This window comes from Diospyros lotus, chromosome 3 (assembly GCF_014633365.1).
Source record: "Diospyros lotus cultivar Yz01 chromosome 3, ASM1463336v1, whole genome shotgun sequence".
Classification (NCBI taxonomy): domain Eukaryota; kingdom Viridiplantae; phylum Streptophyta; class Magnoliopsida; order Ericales; family Ebenaceae; genus Diospyros; species Diospyros lotus.
Window position 1 is genome coordinate 34,206,276 of NC_068340.1, and position 24,041 is coordinate 34,230,316.

At 34.8% G+C, this 24,041-nt stretch overlaps 1 protein-coding gene across 2 annotated transcripts; it reads right to left on the bottom strand.

Moving 5' to 3' along the window:
• Positions 1-1,136: 1,136 nt before the first annotated feature.
• Positions 1,137-24,041, bottom strand: LOC127797489 (cytochrome P450 97B2, chloroplastic). Of its 2 annotated transcripts, XM_052330433.1 has the most exons (14): positions 23,776-24,041; positions 19,834-20,011; positions 19,499-19,606; positions 18,052-18,136; positions 16,886-17,124; positions 11,692-11,865; positions 8,790-8,837; positions 8,595-8,654; positions 8,030-8,116; positions 7,802-7,890; positions 5,010-5,101; positions 2,104-2,165; positions 1,680-1,829; positions 1,137-1,594 (listed from the first exon to the last, which is right to left on the bottom strand). In XM_052330433.1, exons 1-14 carry the CDS (start codon positions 23,937-23,939, stop codon positions 1,316-1,318), a joined length of 1,815 nt encoding a protein of 604 aa, XP_052186393.1. In that variant the 5' UTR covers positions 23,940-24,041; the 3' UTR covers positions 1,137-1,315. The 2 variants fall into 2 exon arrangements, with proteins under 2 accessions (XP_052186393.1, XP_052186394.1); XM_052330434.1 differs by lacking the exon at positions 8,790-8,837.

Sequence of the window (24,041 nt, forward strand, 5' to 3'; positions counted from 1 at the left end):
GATCTGGATAGAAATGGGAAAGAAATTGAAGAAGCAGTGGCCTAAAATTGCAGAAGAGGCAAAGATGTAATGGTTGTGGCGCTTCATAGTGGTCAAGCGTAGTGGCGAAAGAGGCACTAGTCAGGCCTCAACGGTGGCTATTAGGTGGCGATGGTGATGTAGATGTGATGACCAAAGGGCTTGGCCATCGATAGCAACGACGACGGTTGGCCTGGAGAATGGAGAGGAAAAAGAGATGAAGTAGGCAATGAGTGCAGAGAGATGGGGGGTTTCCTTTTTTCGTGTTTTGAATTTTTAGTATATTTTGACAAAACACTCAAAATAATATTTTGTTATTTTAATTTTTTTTTATAATTTATTTTATTATTTTTGAAAATATATTTTTAAAAATAATAAAATAAACATATTTTCACTATTTTAGAAAACTGAAAATTAAAAATGGAACAACAAAGAAAACATACTCTTTGTATTTCAGAAACTGGTAATATTCATTTCTAAAGAACTTACAAAAAAAAAACATATGTTTTTTTATGTTTTTCAATTCATGGTATAAAAGAGAAAAGTCAAAAAAAATCAATTCTCTGTTTCCTAATTAGAAATTGCTTGCAATATTTTTTTTTAAATATTGCTCATTCCATAGAATTATTTTCTAGCCATGTAATAAATTATTTTTTTATAACTAAAGAAGTTTCTAACGACCCAATAAAATATCTTCTATAAGTAAACAAGTCTTAGCCCTTAAATTGGGCGTTTACAAAGAGTGGCTCCCAATAACAAGTCTAATTTGAAAAGCAAGAAATGAGCATTGCATTTTCTAGTTTGGAGTGATATGAGAAACAAACACTAACTAACCAAACTCTGTGTTTGTTATTGTCATTATTAATCAATGCAAAAGCTCCAAAGAATCAAGTTAAACTTTAGCAATTTGATTTTTGAAGGGATAACTGCACTGAGCCTAAACTCACTAATAATATCCACCCAACTTCAGAAACTTCTGTTAACATCCTTTGGAGTTTAGGAGGGCTAATATGCCACTTTCTCCATTATATCCCCTCTATTCCTCCTCTAACTTGTCTATGTGGCCTTTGGACCTACCCAAAGTAGCACTCACTCCACATATGTACAACACAAGAACATTTACAAACAAGAAGTTCCAAGGACAACAGCCTATTCCACCAATTGAAATTATGTTATCATGCCTTAATTTTTTTCATTTGATTTATCTTATCAATAAGTGCTATTTATGCAATATAACACATATATATTTGTCTGTTGTTCTGTTTTTTCCCTAGGGAGAAAGAAAGACAAGGACAAGCTAGCTTGGACTAAGATCCATTTGTTGAACCTCTTGGGACAACTCTGTTCTGTTGCAAGGAACATCAGACCTCTTCTTAAGTTTGCACCACAATCCATTCTTTGTATGAATTGTCGCGCCAGTCACAAGTTCCACAGATTCTGGAGATCCTTTCAGTTCCACATCAAATTTCCGTAGCACCATTGCCAATGCGACTGTTGATTCCATGAGAGCAAATTGGTCCCCTACGCATTTTCTTGGCCCTCCACCGAAAGGCAAGAAGGCAAAATCTGATATGACCTGATAATAGATGCACGATTAAATTTTACTAAAAATGTGAAGCATGAAAGATGCTAAAAGGTAGCAATAGTGAAGTAGGACTGACCTCATTTGGGTATAATGCTCCAGGGCTCCTACCTGGATCAAAACCAGCCCAGCCTTCAATGCCGTCACTGTTTTTTTGTGCTAGAAACCTCTCTGGTTCAAATTCGTGGGGGTTGTCCCAGAAGTATGGAGATCGGTGGAGATTATAAACCTTAGTAGGAGAATCAATTAAAACAAATGAAATTGATTCATAGTTGACCGGAATTTTCTAAGAAACAGACCAAGGAATCCACAAATGCCAAAAAACCAGGAAAAGAGCCTAAAAACACACATTCTGTGTGGGTAATTCTTGCAAAATCAAGTTTCAACTATTTCATTTTTCCATTTATAGAAAGATCTAAGGGAAAGGCTTCTTGGTGCATGTGTCATGTATTTGCATATACTAAAATAAACCAAGGATGCAAGCAACAAATTGAACCACTCACAGAAACAAAAATATCAGTTCCAGCAGGAATTGCATATCCATCTTTGTTACCCTTATATCCTCCTGCAAAATTGAATATATGTTCAATTTTTAACCAATATTATAGGAACCAAAATTAAACGACATAGGGAATTTAAGATGAAATTCCTGCTATGTTTATATATTTCCTCCATTTCTCTTGTTCCTCCTCTTCCCGCATAATGGGATTAGTGCTTGCATTGTTATTGTGTTGTTATTCCATCAAACTAGAAAGCCCTTTTTGAAGTCCGTCAAACACTAACCAGTTTCATTCTCTCAGAGATCTTAAAGATACCAGTACAGAATTAGATGTATCAATTGATTCCGAACCCAAAAGAAAGAACACAAGAACAAACTCAAAAACTCAAATCAACTCAATAATCAAAAGCTATTTTCAGTTACAATTGTCACAATCTGACTCCCTAGTGCCAAGGACCAGCCATACGCTATGTTCTCTAGTTTCCTCTGGGTTTATTGATCAAAAAGCTGTGTATGTAGATTCGCTTCCATCCATATGCCTTGTTAATAGAGTCAGATGCTTGTTGCCATGGAAAAAGGCTGGCCTCACATGGGCAAGCAGGGTGCTGCATGGAGGCATGCACCAGGCCCGTGATAGTGTGGTATTAGAGCAGTGCTCGGTGACAGAGCGGAGGTGCACATCAAGAGATCTTGTGTCAATGTGTCAACAATTACGCGAGGGTGCACTGGATAGCTGTGTAGGAGACAACATGGCAGACTGGAGGCATTGACACAGCAAGCTTAGTGGGAAAGGAGTAGGCAGGGGTCCACTTAGGATATGGTGATGTGCCAAGCGCTTTGGGGGAATGGAGTAGGCAAGGGTCACTACGCAAAGAGGGCATTGTGGAATTAGGTGAGGGAGAATGTCACAACCTGTGACTCCCTAGTCCCAAGGGTCAGCCGTATGCCATAGGTGTTCTCTATATTCCCTTGGGTTTACTGATCAAATGGTTGTGTGTGCAGGTGTGCCTCTATCTAGATGCCTTTTTATAGAGTCAGATGCTTGTCACCCAAGGAAAAAGGTTGGCCTTGCATGGGCAAGTGGGCTGCCACAAGGGGGCACATGCTAGGCCTGTGACACCGCCTAAACACTATATATAAGCAGCTAACTAGGATTTCATAATCCCAATCTAATTGGGATTCCAGTAACAAAAACAAAAGAAATCAAACAAAATTAGAAAACTAAGAAAAATATGAAATGAACCAAGGAAATAAAATGAACAAATATTAATTCCTAAAATATACTTTTTTGTCCTACATCACATAGTCTCATCTATTATTGGATTGATAAATTGCCTCCATTATGGGAAGACTTTTTCTGTCTTTTTCTGTCCCTTGAAGAGATGGCTAACTACCTCTGAATTGAGGAGGATTATCCTATTTAGGATGAACATAAAGAAGATAATGTTTCCAAGGTTCATGTGGCAGAGGAAGAAGGTTAATCTAGCCACATCACAAAGGCACAGAAAGGAAAAGCCAAGTGGTTCAGGAAGAATAAATCCGAGGAAAAGAAGAATGGTGTCTGTTTCCATTGTGGAAAGACCGGCCAGACACTTCCAAAGAAAGTGTCATCTTTTTAACAAAAAGAAGAACAAACACCAACAAGAAGGGAACACCGTGTGACAATGATTTCAGAGATTAATGTTCTTGCAGATAACATGGTTTGGTTTGTCTATAATGGATATCTTTTGGTTTTAGAAGAATTTATAGATGCTAGTCGGATTATTGATAGTGAAAATTATGCTTCGACAAGCAAATGGATCTTCATGTTTGGTGGAGGAGTTTTGTCTTAGGGATCCAAGAAATAAACATGTATAACAGATTCCTCTATGAGTGTAGAAGTTGGAGCATTGGCTTCAACAAGTAAAGAAGTGGGATGGCTTAAGGATTTGCTCCATGAAATTTCTTGGGCCAAAACCAAGGTCACTGATATCAATTTATCAGCAAAAGTGCATGGCACCCAGATGTTAATCGGAGGGTGGTTGGTCTACCAATTAATTTTGACTAACAAGAGCCTGGTGTCACTAAGTTGTAGTTCAAATTAAATAGATACATTCATTTAAGCACAACATTCCAGGACGATTTAGATTCGGAAGTTAGGAAAATTTTGAAAATGGTGGGATATTGTTGGAACATTTTCAAAATTAAAGAAAATTTAAAACACTTTCATAAGAGTTACATATCTTAATGAGAAGATACAAATGATGGTTAATTAAATACTAACTACATGAGTGACTATTCAAATAGTCACAACTCTTCATAAAGGGGTAATCAGATTGGCAATTGACTAACAACTATTAACTATCTTGGCGGCTACTCTTAAAAGTTACAGCTCTTTATCAAAGAGTAGTTAGTTGGTGACTATGTATTTAATAGTCACAATTGTAACATGAAAGGATACAATTCTTCAAAGAAGGGTTAGTTATATTGGTGACTATTCGAATAATAACACTTTTTCACGAAAAGGTATCATGGTAGAAAATTAACTACTCATGGTAGTTAAGATTGTGACTATTTAGAATAGTCATAACTTTTCAGAAAGGGTATGAACAACTCAATAAATAGGGCGCTAATTTGGTTCAAAGTTAATTTTCATATGAATTGTCCATACTTCTAAATTATTCTTAAGGCCTGCTTGCTATAGAAACAATCTTTCACTCTTAAAAGTTTCTTTGAATCTTTGTATCCTAAAGGCTATTTGGGAATACCTCAATGCACGCCAATTCAGTTTATGGTGGGGGCAAATTAAATCTCAAGGAAAAGTGAGTACATGCCTGAGGCCATATTTTGTAGCATTGCGAACAGATTTTCTATTGTAGCAAATCATATAACAACATATTTAATTTCTGCTCCATCAATATGAATTAATACCTGGTAGAGAATCTGACTTCAGAGTGCGTCTGATAAGAAGCGGCGGCTGAGGAAACAAACGTAGAGCTTCTACAACAATAAGTCTGATGAACCTGAGAATGAAATAATGATAATTACACTGTTAAACTTGATACTTAACTAGTAGAATTCCCAAGAAAAAGTAGAATCAGGAACAGTTGGCACGGAAATTTTAGTTTGGTGCACAAAGAATCCCAATCAAAGCATTGGCAATGTTACTCAATCAGATAAGTAAAATCCACTGGTAGCTGGTCTACATTATGAATAATATACAAGATCACAACAAAAAGGATCAAAATACAATCTGATGTTGAGAGAGAAAATCGTAATAAGTCTCTCAAATCCTCCATTTTCCTTTGCATAAAGCCAGTAAATATACAAAGAATTTTGGAATATCAAACTCCTGAGAGGATTATGTTAAAAAAAACAGGCCAGATGTTCCTAAACTATTATACATGTGCTCATAAATTTTGGAAGTGTATGGATGCATGCATATGTGCATACGTTACAAAAACATGCAACTTGAAATTTTCAGCTACGAGATCTTAATTTTGTGTGCAGGGTTTATAAGTACAGTTATCTTGAAAAATTTTACATGTCTTGCACATACAGCTTCTCTAATTATGGAACATAAGGAAAAATTATGCTAAACAATTTTCTAAAATTCTACAACTTGGTGCTCTCATCTTTATTTTAGCTGCTTCACAGTGTCTTGTCTCCTTATTTCGTCCTCTACAGTATTAAATTGTTTGACAATTTTCTTATTTGATCACTTAATTCTTCTATGTGCTGTTTGAAATTCCTACGCTGAATTTCAGTATATAAGGAATAAATATGAATCAACAGAAGATGTTAGTTATAAAAATCTTCAGATTCTTAAAATAGATGAAATGAATATCTTGGCTTCCCATTATCAGATCATCCATAAATCTGGTGGGCATTTGTAGTTGAAAACAACATTTGGCACCTAGTATGTCATATCATTTATTTTACAAAGTTATGGTTCCATCTCCTTACTATAATATGCGACACATTTTGAGAAATCCAAAGCAATGCAGAGTTCATGTTTTCTTATCATCTATAGCTTTATCCAAAGTTTGAAATAACTGTATGAACACATAAACAAATTTGGATTGTAACAAGATTTCAGCCTTCGCAACAGTGTCAGTGGTCAGGGAGTATTTTAGATTTTAACAAGCATATAAGAATGAGAATGAAACCTAGAACTACAAATTTTCTCGTCCTTTGCATTTTAGATGTTATACATGGCCTTCTTGTTTTAAAATCACTTATATTGGGCTCAAGTGAATTTTATGGGACTTTTGGGTGTCGATGGAGTTTTTACATGTTTTACTTGAATGATTTCACAGATATATTAATCATCATCACAGACATTCTGATATAGAAAGATAAAGTGTACACTTTGATTCCTTCACATGCTAATGGTGTATAAAAAAAATAAAAAATAAAAACTTAGTATAGACTTCTCCTGTACATTCCAAGGTAAGTAGTGTCCAAGCAAAATTAAACCTTCCATAAATTTAGATAAAACCTAGTAGATCTGAACTATTGTTCAGAAATCTGACACTACTCAACTAAAAAAAGAAAAAATTAATAAAAAACAAATTGCGTTGCTTAGAAGATTCAAAAGTGTTCCATATCTTCTCTAAAATTATTCATGCTGGAGATTAATAACTCCAAAGCATTTCATTATTTTGCCGGGAAGATTCACGTTGAAATTTAAGACACCAAAGGTGTTCAAAGCTAGGAATATTTGGTTAATAATACAAGGAAAAATGGTTAGAAGCATGTAATTTTAAGTTTCTCTATCTTCTTAACAAACATACAGCTACTACGCATGCCCCATTGGTTGCAACAGTTCACAATGGCTTGGTATGAATGTCATGGTACCGTTATGGCTATTGCAGTAAGCATACAGGCTAATGCAAGTGAATTTTGTTAGAAGTGTTAAAATGGTTTGTAACAGAATTGGCAAGGCTGAAAACATTATGTATTGCATCCCATTTTTTAAATCCACGGGTATACTTCTAGATCAAAAATGAAGTTTCCTTCCATGTATCTGTAAGATCATATCAAATTAACATTACATGTTAATGTCATTGTTAAATTGTTAATCACTATCTAATCTAAAAACTTAAACTGTTAGATAGAGGGCTAACTTTATCTTTTATATTATCACTTTTACTCTCAATAAGCGATACGCCCCCTCAAGTGTGACCAAGCTTCACTACATAACTAGTCCAAACGTGTGCAACAATTTAAATATTAGGTTAGTGGTGAGGTTTTAACTAAGGGCCTTTGTCTACTCTGATACTATGTTGAATGTTAAACAATATCTCATCTAAAAGTTTAAGTTGTTGGATAGAGGGCTAACTTCATCTTCATATGATCATTTTTTGCTTTCAACAGCCATGTTCAATTATATCTCACAACATGTCAATGATGCAATTTCACCAAGGAGACCCACCTCAGCACAAAAAACATGGAAAAAAGCAGTATAACCATTTTTATGTTTATAAGCCATAGCGAATACAAATATGTGATTTTTTTTTTCTATTTGTAATTTTATAGAAGAAAGATGCCAAAACTGGGTGAATCCTGTAAAAATGGAGGATCATGACCATGGAAACCTAACTATCTAAAAGAAATGTTCCAGCTGATTGCAATCAGAAATACATAGAATAGGCTCTGGAAAACAGTTATTATTTAACATTAATTATTAAGGGAACATGGACACAGGTTCTGAAACTTACTCTAGGTTCTTAATTGATTCAAAAGTTGGTCTTCCATGACCAAGAACTGAATCGACCTCTGCTTGAGCCTTCTTCATTTTAGAAGGATTCTGCACAATAACTAATTATATATTAGCATGAAACACTAGCTGAATATTCTCTTGCGCAAAAATTAAGCAAATCTAATCCATCAACTCTGATCTGAATTTGACATGATTGAAATTCAATTTTCTTTTAGATAATTCATACCTGTGCAAGAAGGAAAACAGTCCAAGTAAGCACAGCTGCTGTAGTTTCATGGCCAGCAATAAGCATTGTCATTAGGTCATCTCTTAGCTATCAAAATTAAGAGATCATGTATGAGTGCTATACAAAATCATAATTCTCAACCAGAAATTTGGTCACAAATAATTTTCAGAAGCCCAAAGAAGAATAATTGGCTGAGAATCCTTACTGATTTTCCATGTGACCCAGATGGACACACATAAGGATTTTAATTTACTATTGACCAATAGAAAAGTTAGCAAACAATTATATGCATATTCCCATTAAGTTAAGAAGGAATCTATTGTACTGATTTAAAGTGAGCACCAGCAGAATCAGTCAGGTGTTTGCTTGGGGAATCAATTGGGGCAGAACTACTACACAGGGTTCTGACTGTGGGGTTGCATGGATGCTGTATCTAGACTACGAACCCATGATGCCCAAATCATAACGAGGCAACCTTGCTGCCTTTGTTGAGGCTGCCCTCACTTTGGACATCAGTTGTTTGAAAGCAATCATCATGAAAGTGGCCAAAAAATGCTATACTTACCTGGCGATCATCAACATCAGCCCCTCTCATATCAACTAGAAATCGCAAGAGACTTGCATCCTGCAAACATTTATGGTTAGAATGTCAAGTTCAATATCTAGTTTCAAGGTGTATCACAAATCATTATCAGTAACAACTCTAGTAGGAGCCAAAATGAATTTAAAAAATTGCTCCTAATGGAGGATAAATACCGGCCTTAAGGTTTAAGTAGTCTCTTTGCTGCAGTTTCTCAACATCAGTTTCCTGCCATAAGGTATGATATAATCAAGCTCAATACTCTGGATATTAGTGCACTTCCTCTACTTGCCAACATGTACAAAATAGCAAAGATAATCGCACAACGATAGGAGAGGAATGACGTAATCCTCCATGACATACCTATCTCTGCTTTACAGACATTACATGAATACTTGTCAATAATCAAGCTTCAGTTATAAACAATGCAGAAAGTACAGGAGTACTTTCATCAATTCCTGGTGTGCACGTGTGCACTCTTGAACTCATGTCCAGGGGCATACCAAGAACAATACTTGACATAAAAGTTGTGAGAAGTTAGAGGTAGAACTCCAACCTGAAAAGCTAGCTTAACAGGTGGAGGGATCCTCTTCCTTATATATAGCTCAGGTCTCCCTTGTGGAGGCAATGTGGGATTCTCAACACTCCCCCCCATGTCGAAACTTCTCCAGTAACTGATACATGCCCAAGTGATCGTACAGGGTATTGGTCTATGACCACGACAACCAAGGGTTAGCTCTGATACCATGTGAGAAGTTAGAGGTAGAACTTCAACCTGAAAAGCTAGCTTAACAGGTGGAGGGATCCTCTTCCTTATATATAGCCCAGGTCTCCCTTGTGGAGGCGATGTGAGATTCTCAACAAAAGTAATATTAATGAAATCAATTAGAATAGCGCTATCGAAGAATAGCCACTTAGCATATTTAAAAGCTAAAAGTTAGGTTATATTCTCATGTTCTCCCTCCCCGTATCATGAGTCAGCAGGAAAAGCATTTGAAGGTTAGTGAGAGAGTTTCTGGTTTTGTTTCCTAACAATGTTACTAGAAAACACTAACAACTTAGCAATTTGCAAGATTGTATGATCATGTTGAAACATTGTACATTTCCCATCCAAAACAGTTATTTAGTGATCCAAGATGATCCCATTCATATGCATTTTCTTAAAAGTTCTCTTAGCAGGCAAAGAAATCAAATATAATAAACTTAAATCTTGGCAGAGTGTAGCATTAGCAGAATAACCGACCACCATGTATCAAGTAATGTGTTTTTATGTGATCGAACAAACAGTAGGCTATTTTTATTATTCTGTTGGATGTAGAGTTGTTAAAAGAAAATTATTCGGATAGTGGCTTATATTTTAACAGTAATTGATACAAGATCACCCAAACTTTTTAATATTTGTCTTGCTAAAAGTGTTGTTAGGAGGGAAAGTAAAACAAAGATAATAAATTTAAATCTAGGGAGAATGAAGTTTTAGCCAGACAAAATATAAAAAAATTGATTATCATGCATTGAGAAATGTGGTGCAGATGACTCATTTGACAAAAAGTGGACAATCTTGTACTATTTTATGGATAGCTAATTGCTGAAAGAAAATTGCTCCAAAACTACCCTATATTCTCATAGTAACCTGTACAAGCATAGTCATAGGACATACTAGATCTTGTGGCATACCTTGTCTGATTTCTGTTCCACAAACTGGAGTTTTCTATATTAAGATAATAAATGTTCTCGACATGATTGTACATAAAGCCAAGCAAAGTATTAGGCTTCCGTCTATAAGATCAATTGAAGAGGGCCAAAAAACTGTTCTTCTTGTATCAGGACTTCAAAATGTCTAGTTTTCTTCTTAATTAGAATAATTAAAAAGTTCCAAAATATTACAAGCATAAAAGATAAAAAAATGTTCATATAATTTCTGAACCCATAGTTCAGAAAAAGAAAAAAATTGCAAATGGATATGAAGCAAACAAAACTACTTTAGATGCAAACCACACACACCATAGAGTAAAGATATTGGAGAATCCTAAAAGAACACTATAGGGCTGTTTAATTATGGAAACCATGTATTGTTCTCTGCAAAAAGGAAATCATATTCAAATGAGAAAATTTTCAAGAAGAAAGTAGAAAACTATGCTTTCCAGTGTCTTGAATTTATACTAATTGTAGTAAAAATTCTTTAGGATGTTCTTTTTACTATTTCCTTTAAGGAAAAGGTAAAGAGGTGTCGATGAAACATGCACGTTTCCAGTCCAAACAAAATCAATGTTAATTGCACTTATATTAATATCAATTTAAATAGGAAAAATATAAATTTTAAAATTGCCTAAAAATATAAAATATTATAACATTAGAATGTTAACAATATTAGTATTATAAAAAATATTAATGAATATCAAAATTTACAAATAAAAAATAATATCATAATATTGTAAATTGTAAAAATATCAATAAATAATATTTAAATTAGATAATAATAAAAATATTATAACATTATAAACATAAAATTACTAATAAATAGGAAAGATATTTCTAACAACAATATTAATATAATTTAATTCTAAAATTTTAGGAAAAATTAAAATTTATAATCATTATCATTAATGTTAGCAATATCATGGACATTATACTGGTACTAATCTTATAACATTATTAATTGTGAATAATTTTAATATAATAATAATATTGCTAATGAATTATTACATTTAAATTATATTATTAGCAATTTGTGAATATTGTACTGATAATATTATTAATAGCATAATTATTTCAAATATTTTTCAGCTTTTAATATAAGAAAATAATTTCTTCATTTAAAAATTGAATGTATTTTCCAAATTTTCTATGGAAAAGGAAAATTAGATGAAGTGGAAAACTAGAGCCGTAAAACTGGAAAATATTTTTGTAACTAAAGAGGTCCTATGTATTCTTCTCTTCTCCTTAAACAGGAAGACATATTTCTAAGTGAAGCACCAATACTATCTGCTTCAATGATTTCAATTCACTATCTGCTGACTTATAATTGTTTTATCAGATTTCTAATTCTCAGCTCCTAACCTTACCCAGCATTCTATCACCTTACCTGTCTTGTTTCTTTTGCGTTTCTAATGAGACCATCAAGACAATCGTTGATGAACTTAAGATCCTTTTGGAACTTGCGCTGCCTGGGAACTAACCATCTTGCCAAAGGAAGTTTCCAATAAGGGATGTAGAAAGTTGAGCGATGCTCAGCTTCAAAAAGTGTACCATATACTGCCTGCAGCATAATAATTGAACAGTTAAAGAGCATACCAACAAGTTTATACATTATATAATAATAAAGAAGTACTTGAATACAATAAGGAAGAAAACAAAATTTAACCACAAGTTAATAGAAAAAAAGAATACCCCATTCAAGTTTAAGGTAGAAAAACAAGCAGGTTACTTTGCCCTTTAGTTTATTAGTTTAACTTTATTTTGGAAGGTTGAGATTATATGGGTTTACATGGTCCACTAAACAAGGCGTAACCCTACCAAAAAGGGCTTGAAATGTAATAGGAGGTGCATACAGAGCTATGCCCGATGGAGAAATTGATTTGCCCTGCCAAAGCATGGTAGCTGATCCCTAATGTTGGTTCCTGTAGATATTCATCACTTTTTAATTCATCATCTTCCCATGCCAACACTTCGTCTTCTTCATTGCATTCCTTAGACATCAAGAGCAAATATTTGCTCATATTTTTGTGCCCTTGTATATATCTCTCATCACAATTGTAGCAAATACCATCGTGAATAAGATTTGTAGGGTCCATCAACTAGTACCTCTCTGAATTTCAAGCTTTAAGCCTGACATGAAACAACTCTTCAGAATGATTCAAACAAGCCCATGACTTTAGCAGAGAGTGCCTCAAATTGTGTTTGGTATTCCCTCACATTTTTGAGTTGTGTGAGTTTAATTAAGGCTCCCTAATGGGCCAAACCTCACTAGCAATGCAGCCTCAAATTCAGTCCATAGGCAAAGCTGTTTGCTTACCTTCATCCAATGAAACCAGCCAGCAGCAAGTCCACTGCTATGAAAGGAAGCTAAGCTGATCTTATGGCACTCCTGTATGTTACAGAATTTGAAATATTGCCTAGTTTTAAAAAGCTACTTAGTTGGTTCCTGTCCATCAAATCTAGGGAAGTCAAGCCTTAATGGTTAATAATGAGGAGGATGATCAATTGCTGAGTGATTTGAAATTGAGTTGCAAATCATATGGTTAGAGTTGATACTTCTTAATGGATTGAGTTTGGTAGTGGGCAGAGAATTAGGGCCTCCAACAGGGGAGTCAAATTCAGTATTTCTAGAATGGCTCCTTTCTAGTGTAAGGGTGTTAATACAACTGAAAAGGAGGGACATCTTGCCTGAAACCTGAACCTGAAACTGAACCTAAAACTGCAATATCATATCTTCAGTGGCATCTTGCCTTCGTTGTTGGGCTTGCATAGCCTGCATAATCCCTTCTTTTGATTTCTTGTACTGAGAGTCCCCTCTGCAAGTGATCCATTCAGGTGGTTGTTGGGGCAAAAAGGGACTAGCCTAATATTGGGCTTGCATGTTTTCCATGCATTGGCATGATCCTGATCATGATATTGTTTGCATGTGTGTTTGTGTCACAAAGCATGGGATTGTTATTGAGTTTCATAGCACATGTGTTCCTCTTCATTCAGATTGATAAGAGCTGTCAGGTGGGTGATTATGAAGACTTCCATGTTCAGTTTAGTAATGTTGGCATATCTTTTATAATGAACTTGAGGTTATATTTAAATGCTCAGTTCAGCATGCGAGGAAATTCACTTTCAGTACATATACAGTATAGTTCAACATGTAATTGACTGTTACATGTGATTTTCTGGAAAGCGATGTAAGGTTGATGAATGTAATAGCATGCTGCATGAGTTGAGCAGCATGTAAGCAGGGGCGGGGGAATGTTTATGCAATGAACTTGAAGTGCTTTTATGGAGATTCACAATTACAGAAATGTGACTGCTGAGTTCAGTGCACTGTTATGACCATAGTTACCAGGTTCGCTCATTCCCTGTAGAGCTACAACCGCAATCCCTTTTGCGGCCCTGGATCATTGTGATCCAGATCCACAAAAATAGGGATTCCAAGCTGTGTATGAATTTAGTTAAAACAATTTAAAACTAGGAAAAAAAACTTTAAGAATAAGTTTCAAAGAAAACTAGAGAAAAGAAACCTAGCCTCCCTCACTTTCTTGCATTTTGTATATTCTGGTATGGGTCTCTATTTTAAGGAATAATGCTAAATCTCTCTCTCTCTATGTCTCTCTCTCTCTCTCTTCGTTTTAAACTTCAAAGAATGGACGGGAAAGGGAATGAAGAAAGTTTGAGAGAGGGTAGAGGAATAAATAAAGAGAACTAATAGGAGTTTTCTTTGATATCTAAAAAGAGGGTAGATAAATAGATAACCTTTTCATATACTTTAGTTTTCCATAGAGAGAATTAATAGGAATTCACTTTAATATTTGAGATACTTTTGACCAAAGAGGAAAAGGAATATAGAAAGGTTTGAAAAGTCCATTAATATTTCAAAGAGAAGAAAGCTGTTGTAGATTAAAAGTCCATTGTTGATATTTTCTTTATTTGGCACATTCTTTGAAGGGGCAACAGAAGAAAGCTGTAGAAGGTTAAAAGTCCTGCTGGTATTTTCTTTACTTTATCTTCTCTTAAAATTTTAAAATTCTTTGTTTTTAAGTTACAGAAAATAATTCAATAATAATTATATATAATAACTGTTGACATTTCCAAGAGAAGAAACCTGGAGGAGAGTAACAGCCACTGTTGATATTTGCTTTACTTTTATTTTTCCTTAGAAATTTCGGGGCCTGTACAGTTGTGGAAAACATCTTCTAATTTTCAACTTCAACTTTATGACTAAACATAACATTTTATGTTTCAAAAACTAATAGCATTCATTTCTAAAAAAATTGGAAAACATCTTTTTGATGTTTTCCAATTCATAGTATAAAGTTAAAAAATTAGCAAATTGAGTTTTCTGTTTTCTTATTGGAGAAATAGAAAATTGGAGTTGGAAAATTAGAAAATGTTTTCTATAACTGAACAGGCCCTTAAATTCTTTATTTTAAGTTACAAACATTAATTCAATGATAATATATAATAATAGCTGTTGATACAGAAAGCTGAAGAAGACTAAAAGAGCATTGTTGATATTTCCTTTACTTTTACCTTTTCTTAAAATTCTTAAATTATTTATTTTAACATACAGAAATTAATTTGATAACAATATAAAATGCATAATAAATGTTCAATGCCAGCTAAATGTTCTTTGACCCTATAATGCCAACTAAAGACATAATAAATAATTTTATTGAGCTAGTTCAATGCATAAGTTGAACATAAAAAATAAATATATATAAATTTCAGAGCTAGTTCCTATAATATAATAACTTCCAGAGCTAGTTCCCATGTATGAAATATGAATTTCATGAAGTCTATATGACTATAGAATGGCAACTAAATGTTCCATGCATAAGTACATGACAAAAGAAAAAAATTCAAAACAAAACAAACCAACTTATATAGTAGCAAAGTATCAATCCAACTAACTTCGACCTAAATGCAACTATAAAACGTACTGTGACTTGAAAAAGAAAACCAACTAAGCCTGCCCCTCTGTATGTAGGATTCCAAAATTTTAGGGTTTTGATTATTTTCCTTGATTTTGATTTTAAATTACAAATCCTAGTTAATTATGATAAAGTTCCTTAATTTTAGAGATTAGATTATATTAGTTATCTTTAATTACTTGATTTTCTTTGATTATGATTCCTTAAATTTAGGGATTAGATTAGATTAGGTACTTGATTTTTTTTTTTTTTTTTTCATTAGAGATCCTAGTTAATTAACTCAAATACAATTCAAAGCCTTGGCTAATTTGGAGGTTGATCCCCTCAAAGAAATCAAAATCCCTTTCTCCTTTCCCTGTTCTCTTTTCAAACTTTTCACAATTTTCCCAATAAAATCCTATGGTTTTATCACCGTACCACAAAATTAGCATGTTAGCATACTCCATACCTGTTCCCAAACCACCACCCGGAACATACTGCTTTCCCGGTAACTATGGTCGTTCCCAAAGCTGCGGGATAAATGTAATATATATCTACTGTTGATTTGAATATGAATCTTAAGTTTGCTGTATACTTGAAAAGGCATAATAGAACGGATCAGTTAAGTAATATTAGAGCTACTTAAAAATGCTCAACTCCCAAGAAGATTATATGACTGTAAGACTGCCTTCTGTCGGTGAACAGTTCTTATGGAAATGGATATTCTATATCTTATGCAAGAGTGATTGATTGTCAGATGAGGTTACAACTTGTGTTGGAATGATTTAGGAATAGGGTAGGAATACAAGATATGGCCTAAGAACTCAGATAGAAGGATTGATGGCTCACTAGGTTGTGAAATACCCCTGCAATAATGTGTTTAACTGATAGCAGGAATTACTCTAAGATAGAGAACGGAAGTCCAGTATGTACATTAAGATAGAGAATTCGAAATTTGTGACTGGAATGCCTTACATGATGTTAAGAAACTATTAACTTAGTTATTGGAAGGCATATGGAATGAAACAAGTGACAGATTTTAAGTACATAGGAGCAATCACGCCTCTGTAGTTGTTGAGTTAATTAATAAATATGTACCAGGTACAACCAAGACCCCAAAATACAAATGGACTGATTGACCTAGTGATGCCAAGGAGGTATTAGTTCAGTTAATAAGCCTCAACATCATTAAGGAAGTTCTATAAAAGAAATAATCCAATGAAATGAATACTGGGAGGTCAGTTATGAGATGAACCAACATTGAGTGGGTCCATCTTTTGCGGGGATTACTTAATAACTAGGTGTAGATTCAGCACACAGATAGATCTGACATTAATAAGACTCAGAATTTTAGCCATGAAAATTAATGTTTTAATTTCCTGTGATTTCTCATAGAAGGGGTTGCAGGATCAGGTCTGGAAGGGCAGGGTCTGACACATAAAATGAACAATAAGAACTCATTGCATGCAAATTGGAGCTCATACTTACAAATCCATCAACATGAAATGGAATTTTCTTATCAATTTGAAAGTTAGCTTATACAACGACAAGCATTAGCATTCATGAGATGCAGGCACATAAAATAGCATGTGAGCAACTGTATAACTGAGGTAACATGTCAACATGCACCAAATATAACGTCCAAGAATGCAGCATATCTAATCAAACCTTGATAATAGGGGACTCTTTTGAGACGGAACCAAAGTCATAGTTGAAAACACCAAGGCCGATAATATCAAGTGCCAAACTTGAAAATTCTGCTTCAAGATCTAATTCAATTTCCTTCCCAGGATGCAAGTCCTCACTTTCCAGAAGCTCCTCAAATTTCATTATTGTTCTTTCGCAACAGTCTGTAAATATTTTAACCATAGATTCCAAATACAAGGCATGGAATCCAGGAGCAATAACTGCGAACAGCTTGATAACCATTGAAAATTACAATCTTGAGAAAGAAAAGCTCCAACAGGTAGAAAAAGCAACCAAAAAAACAAAACAAAAAACAAAACCAAAACTTCTTTTATTGTCTTTTCTGACTAAGAGGAGAACTGCAATCAAACTCTTGACTATCCACTACTGGAAGTCACCAGCACATAAATCATGATACAAGGAGCGACAATTAAAGGGTTTTGAAATTTAGCACAATTAGCAAAGCCTTGCTAAAAGAATTTCAGAATATCATTCTAAAGAGAAGAAAGAACCTTAATCAGAAGAAAATAATAAATAACATTGGCATAAAAATATGGAATGGGCAGCGTCCATTGAGCACACTACTGGCCAAATGGTGTGTGTGTGTGTGTGTGTATGCATTTATCAGGATATATATATATGCATGTGTACACATGCATATAAACTGATAAAGGGGCAAAAGTTCTTAGGAATTGTGAATTCTGCTGGTTAAACTTATAAGTTTCTTGAGAATAAATAGATTTATAAAGAAAAGATCAACTTCACAGTAGTTAGTGCACATAATGACAAAAGGGAAGAAAGAGGTCTAATGAAAGTAGGGCCAACAAAATGCTACCAACTATAGATTTTTATGGGGCATAAAATCAAATATAAATTTTAGTTTAATTATGTCAAACATTTGAAGTTGTGATAAGATACAAGACCTCTTCTTCATTCCAGTACATGTTTTAACATTGCAATAAACAATTCAAGCACAGCCATATCTTCATGGTGTCATTCAAAATTTTATAAAATATTGGAGATATATCAGCTAAACACAGATTTTTTGCATCCAAAAAAACTCATTCCATTCAGAGCATCATGTGAAATTTTGGTGTATTGGCTGGTAGGGAGTGCATAACCTAAATAGGTAGCATGAGCTTGCTCACCTCGTCTCCTTTGCTTCCAGGTATTAAGATCAGCAGGTATAAGTCCTTTTCCCATTATTGGTTCTAGAATATCAGCAAGGACTCCCTGGTTGAGAAAGGAAAAACAATATGTAATTTATTATGATATCTGAAAGTAATGGTTAATCTATGCTTAAGTTAAAATTTTCTCTCCCTGTAAATCTAGTGAAAAGCTTTAATAGCATGAAGGTAGGCAAACTAAAATCTATAAGAATGCAACACTATCAAATAATTCAGTGATAGATTGTACTAAGTGGAGAAATGCAACTATAGAGATTGTACTAAGTGGGGAAATGCAATTGGCTTTTAAGAAGCAAATATAAATGTAATTGTGCATGGGATACATGCATAGAATGAACTGCAGAGAAGGGATAAGGACCCTTTGTTAGGGAACGAATCAAGCGATGAAAAAAACTAGAACAAAATTGTGCACACACACAAGACAAAATTTATGTGATTCAGCAAATAATGCCTACATACACAGCCGCACTAGGTGTTTTTCACTATTTTGAAGGTTTTGATCACAAGAATTATGCCCACATATTTATAGAATAAATTAGGGCAAAATGAACTCCTAAGTCGAATAGAATTCCTAATTTGTTTAGGTTTCGGGGGCGTTGCCCCCTTTACCTCCACTCTTTAACCGGTCTGCAAGACCCCTGTGCTAGCTTTGCATAGGTGTCATAAATTGAATCAAGCTCCACATCTCCAACACCCTTGTAATGCTATTGGATGGCCAAAAAGACAAATTGTACATTACGGTAGTTGAGGCTAGGCATGCAAATGGGATGGCAAGGTCTCTACATGTTTGAAGTTACATGCATATTAGCATACCTACATATACCATTTTATCACATAGCTATAGACCATTTTGTAGTGTAGCTGAAATGTTGAGCAATTAAGTATTAATATATACAAGATATAAGTGTAATAGATATGAGAATGTTACAGTAAACATGTGCCTATACAAGAAAAGACATTATTAAACATGATGATATACTTTAAGATGGTCATGGAGTAGATGCACCTGCATGATGAGAGAAAGGAATAGAAGAGGTTTGGAGCAAAAGAGGTAGAGGAAAGACCAACAAAAACTTAGTGGAAAACCCTTAAACATAACATGGGATATAATGGACTTAGGAAGTCATGGCCATGGATAAAGATAGTTGAATATTTAGCATTCATATAGTTGACCCTACCTAGGGAGGCCTGTTTATAACTTGTCTAGGTACTAGCATCCAACTTCCAAATACATAACCCAATAATCTACATTTAAGGGTTTATGAAGGTTTGAATCATGGACAGACACACCTAATACTTATTCCCCACTCCATGTAACATAGGGTAAACATAAATGAAGATGCATTAAAAAATTGGTGTAGTGAGATAAACAAAGAGAGATAAGGAAGCATTGCACCATATTATTTACCTTGTCATATGAAAATGCATTTTCACGAAGGATGTGTCTTGCAACTATAGGATCTGATACAACAACAAATGCTTTTGGTCCAAAAGCAAGTTTATACACTGAGCCATGCTGCCAATCAAACCATTTTCCCATAAAGTACATTAAAAACAAGTCAGAAATAATATCAGGATAATACAAAGTATATGCAAGTTCACGTAAAAATAAGGACATAAAAGACAAATAAGAAACTAATATGCTATGCATAAGAAAAAAATTCACATTGTTGACCTAAGTAATGCACATAAAGTTACAAAAACATCTACTAGTAGGTTTGCCAAAAAGGAGGAATAAAGTACCTCTAAGAACCAATCATAGAGTGCTAAGAAAAGAGGACGACCAAATAGATCAGAAACTGCTCCTTCAGCTACTGGCATAGATCCTAAACTTCCACCGCTTAGAAAATTAGTGAGGAGATTGCTTGCATTGTCTAGTAGATTCCTTGTTTTGGGTCCATCAGTACTAGTTGATTGACATCTGAAGAGGACAAGGCACCAAATTCAAGGCAAAATTTATCAAGTTAAATAATTTTTTTAGGTAAATACAACAACAACAGTAATTACAAGTCTTAATACCACTAGGTGGAGTTGGCTACATGAGTTTTAGCTTTCCAAACATCTCTATACCTGGCCAATACTTCCACAATTTTGGTTTGTTATTTAGATTCTATTATGATTTACAGGATTATGTTTCCTTCACTATTATTCACATTCTAATTACTATTGCAATTATCTTTAAAGTAAAATGTGTATGTGTAAGTCCCGTTTCTAAACAAACAGAAACTTAAAATATCACCCTACCTAAGCTTACCCTACTTGTACATGCCAAAAAATATCATATTGCATACCCATATCAATGATGTATGCCATAAAGGCCCATGACCCAAATAATATTGATCACGATACTGTAAGTACAATATTGAACACCAAAATATACAGACAATAACATAATTATTCTCACATATACAATGTACATACATAAATACATACATACATACATATATACCCGAGTGTATATTGGTCATCAAGTGACATCTATGATAATATGTGTTGCTTATCCTAAAGAGAATTTTATCATCTTGACACCCTTGTGTAAATATATATTCTATGTACAAGAATATGGAGTTCAAGAAATGGTATCCCACAGTTGCACTAAAGGTAAGATAGAGAAGTCAACATAGAATAGCTTATCCTTCTCCCTTGTTGTATAAAACGAGCATGACCAAAACACCAAAACTAATAAATTACTTTTTCCTTCACCAAAACACCTTTACATATATGTATATGTATATGCATATATGTATATCCAGATATAAATACACACACGTACATACTATATATATGCATATATAAATACACATATAAACATACACACATACAAATATACATACAATATGTATGCATGTATATTTACATATCTATAGCTAATTTTTTAAAAATCTTTTATCATGGCAACCAAACACAATATGATAATTTTTTTTGTGGGAAACATTTTCCATTGAAAAATAATTTTCAATGTAAAATGTTTTACATCAAAACAAATGGAGCCTTAAAGTTAGAATAATTTTCAAAGAAGATTAGAGAAGAAAGTTTGTCTACCTCACTTTCTTGTATATTCTATTGCATTTTGAGTTATATTCAAACCTAACTTCATTTGCATGGGATTCTTCATTTCGTAAGTTGTACAAGAACATAGAAAAGACTTCAAAACAAAACAAAACAAACCAACTTCTATAAGAGCAAAGTATCAATCCAACTAATTTCGATTCAAGTACAGCTGTAAAATGTCTACAACCCAAAATAACGAACCAATTACGCCTACCTTCTGCATACCACAAAATTAGCATACTAACGCACCTTGTACCACATTCTTGGCAACTATGGTACTAAATCCACAGTGGTTTTGTATAGAGAGAATCAAGTGCAACAAGATGGAGAAGTAGGCAGCATGAAGGAAATCGAGGTGAAACCAATAGCAAAAGTGGATGCCAATAATGACTTGAAGCTCCCCCATTTTTCTTTGACTAGATATTTATTCACCAAAGGATACATAATTTTTCCCACGACAGAAAAGATATGGCATGCACTTCTATTCACATTAACCTATTTCATAGAAGTTGCTATAATTAACTAGTTGGTTGAGCTGTGGAAATAGACATAACCCAAGATATCTTTTCTTTGGTTAATTATCTCCTTCTCATCTCTACAATTTGTGCTCTGTTATGCATTGGGTGAACAAATCCAAATCTAGTATGACTTCAAATTGCCTATTCAACCCTAATATGTCTTAGACTGGCAGTATGTAATACCCCAAGAGCCTAGAGAAAGGTAGTATATATCGAGAATAAGTAAGAAAGGAAACAACACCAGCTAGATACTTTTTCAACTGAATGTAGACAAAGAACTCCCGGATTAAGCGTGCTTGAGCTGAGGAAGCTCAGGGATGGGTGACCCCGTGGGAAGTTCGCGTAGGGCCATCAGGATAAGTTGTCTCGATTCTTCCTATCGTTCGATGCGGAATGTTACAGGTGGTATCAGAGTCGACCCTTGGAGAAGGCAGTCCGATGAGAGTGGGGAGTGGCGCCGGGGCGCTAGGGCCTGAGCAAGGAGCGGCTCCTGGCAGGCTTCTAGGATGACAGCCTCCAAAGGAGAGAAGATCTGGGACCAGTTGTAAGGTCGCACGACGAGAACGTCATATGCTCAAGGGGGGGAGAATATAATACTCCAAGAGCCCAGAGAATAGTAGTATATATCGAGGATAAGTAAGAAAGGAAACAACACCAACTAGAAACTTTTTAGGCTGAATGTAGGCAAAAAACTCTTGGGTTAAGCGTGTTTGAACTAAGGAAGCTCACAGATGGATGACCCCTTGGAAAGTTCGCGTAGGCCCATCAGGGTAAGTTGTTTCAGTCATTCCTATCGCTCGATGCGGAATGTTACACAGTTTTGGGTTAAGTAGGGTTATATGTTGACCTAGTAGGGTTCCAACCCCTGTCTCTCTATATTCTCTTCTGGTCCATTTATATTAACATCCTATATTTCTTTTCTCGATTTACACAAACTATGAAGACACATACTGCGTTGTACACAATTTATCTCATGCAAATTTGATAATGTTGTGCCATTCCTGTTACATTTCTTTACCTTAATTTCTATATTGTTTATGTGAAAGCAACTTACCTTGTTGCATATCAGTAATTACAAGATCTAGGGGGCTTTCCCTGATCAAACGACAAATAGACATGCAAAAGAACCAAGGAGTATGAAAAAAAAGAAACTAAAAGTAACATCAAAGGAACAAAAGCATATGTACAACCTATTTTAGATTCCAAGCAAAAGGCCATCCTATCATTTGTGTTTTGTATTCAAAAGAACCAGACCTACAGCCTGTGCATGTAATTCTTACCAACACTGGAATGTAAAAGGGCATCTCCAACCCACAAGGCTCCCTACTCTGGGAGGGTTGGGGGAAGGTCATATATGATCTTACACTTGATTTGCAAAGAGATTGTTTCCACAACTCGAACACGTGACCTCCTAGTCACAAAGAAGCAATCTTAAAATTGTTGCCAAGGCTTGTCCACCTTAGTTGCACTGGAATGTAATGTATGATTAATCCATATCCTTACAATCATTTCAACTTTACAACCAGTTAAAAACATGCCGTTGCAGCCAGCCCGTATAATGCAACCCTTTAAGACCAGGGCACATGGACCATGGAACTTCAATGCAGATGAAACAGAAAATGTTTTAAGTTAGAAGTCAACACAGGTGACTTGGTATATCATCCCCAAAAAGTATTTCCTCAAGCAAACTAACGAAATCTTCTGAAAACTGAGTGATAGGCTTTGTGCTACCATATCAAAATTTGTCAACCAATCCACGTAGTTAAGTACCAGGACCATTTATAAACAATAGTTAGCAGTCGCTTCAAGAATCCTTTCATTGCCCCAGCAGATCATACCAATAATAATGATAAACAATAGCATATGCTATTTCCTTTTAACTTAATTAGCAGAAGACAAATACACTGTACTCATCCAGTTATCATAAGTTTCATACACCAAACTTTGCTGTAAGCAGAACGAAACTTAAAACTCACAAAAGACCAACCGGGTTAACAACAACCGAATCCAATCTTCGACCGTATTCCAACTCCCACAACCAAATTGGCAATACATCACACACATAGCACGTATACCCACAAAATTAGAAGGCTAAGGAGTAACCTGTTTGGATTACCTAATACGACAAGATGGATGAGACCCTCCGGACCTGAAATTGAAAAATTGGGGAGGCTTTGGTCCGGATATGGAGATTTTAGGACCACTCCCGCCTCCGTTGGCAACCGACGGCCGGGACGTCAGGCGGTGGCCGACGGCGACCTGATAATGAGATGTGGCCATTACCGAAACCGAATAGTTGCCACCACCACCACCACTAACAAATGCCACTTCCCATTATCAGTAGAATGGGAAGTTAGTGGAGGCTGGCAGGACACTTGAATC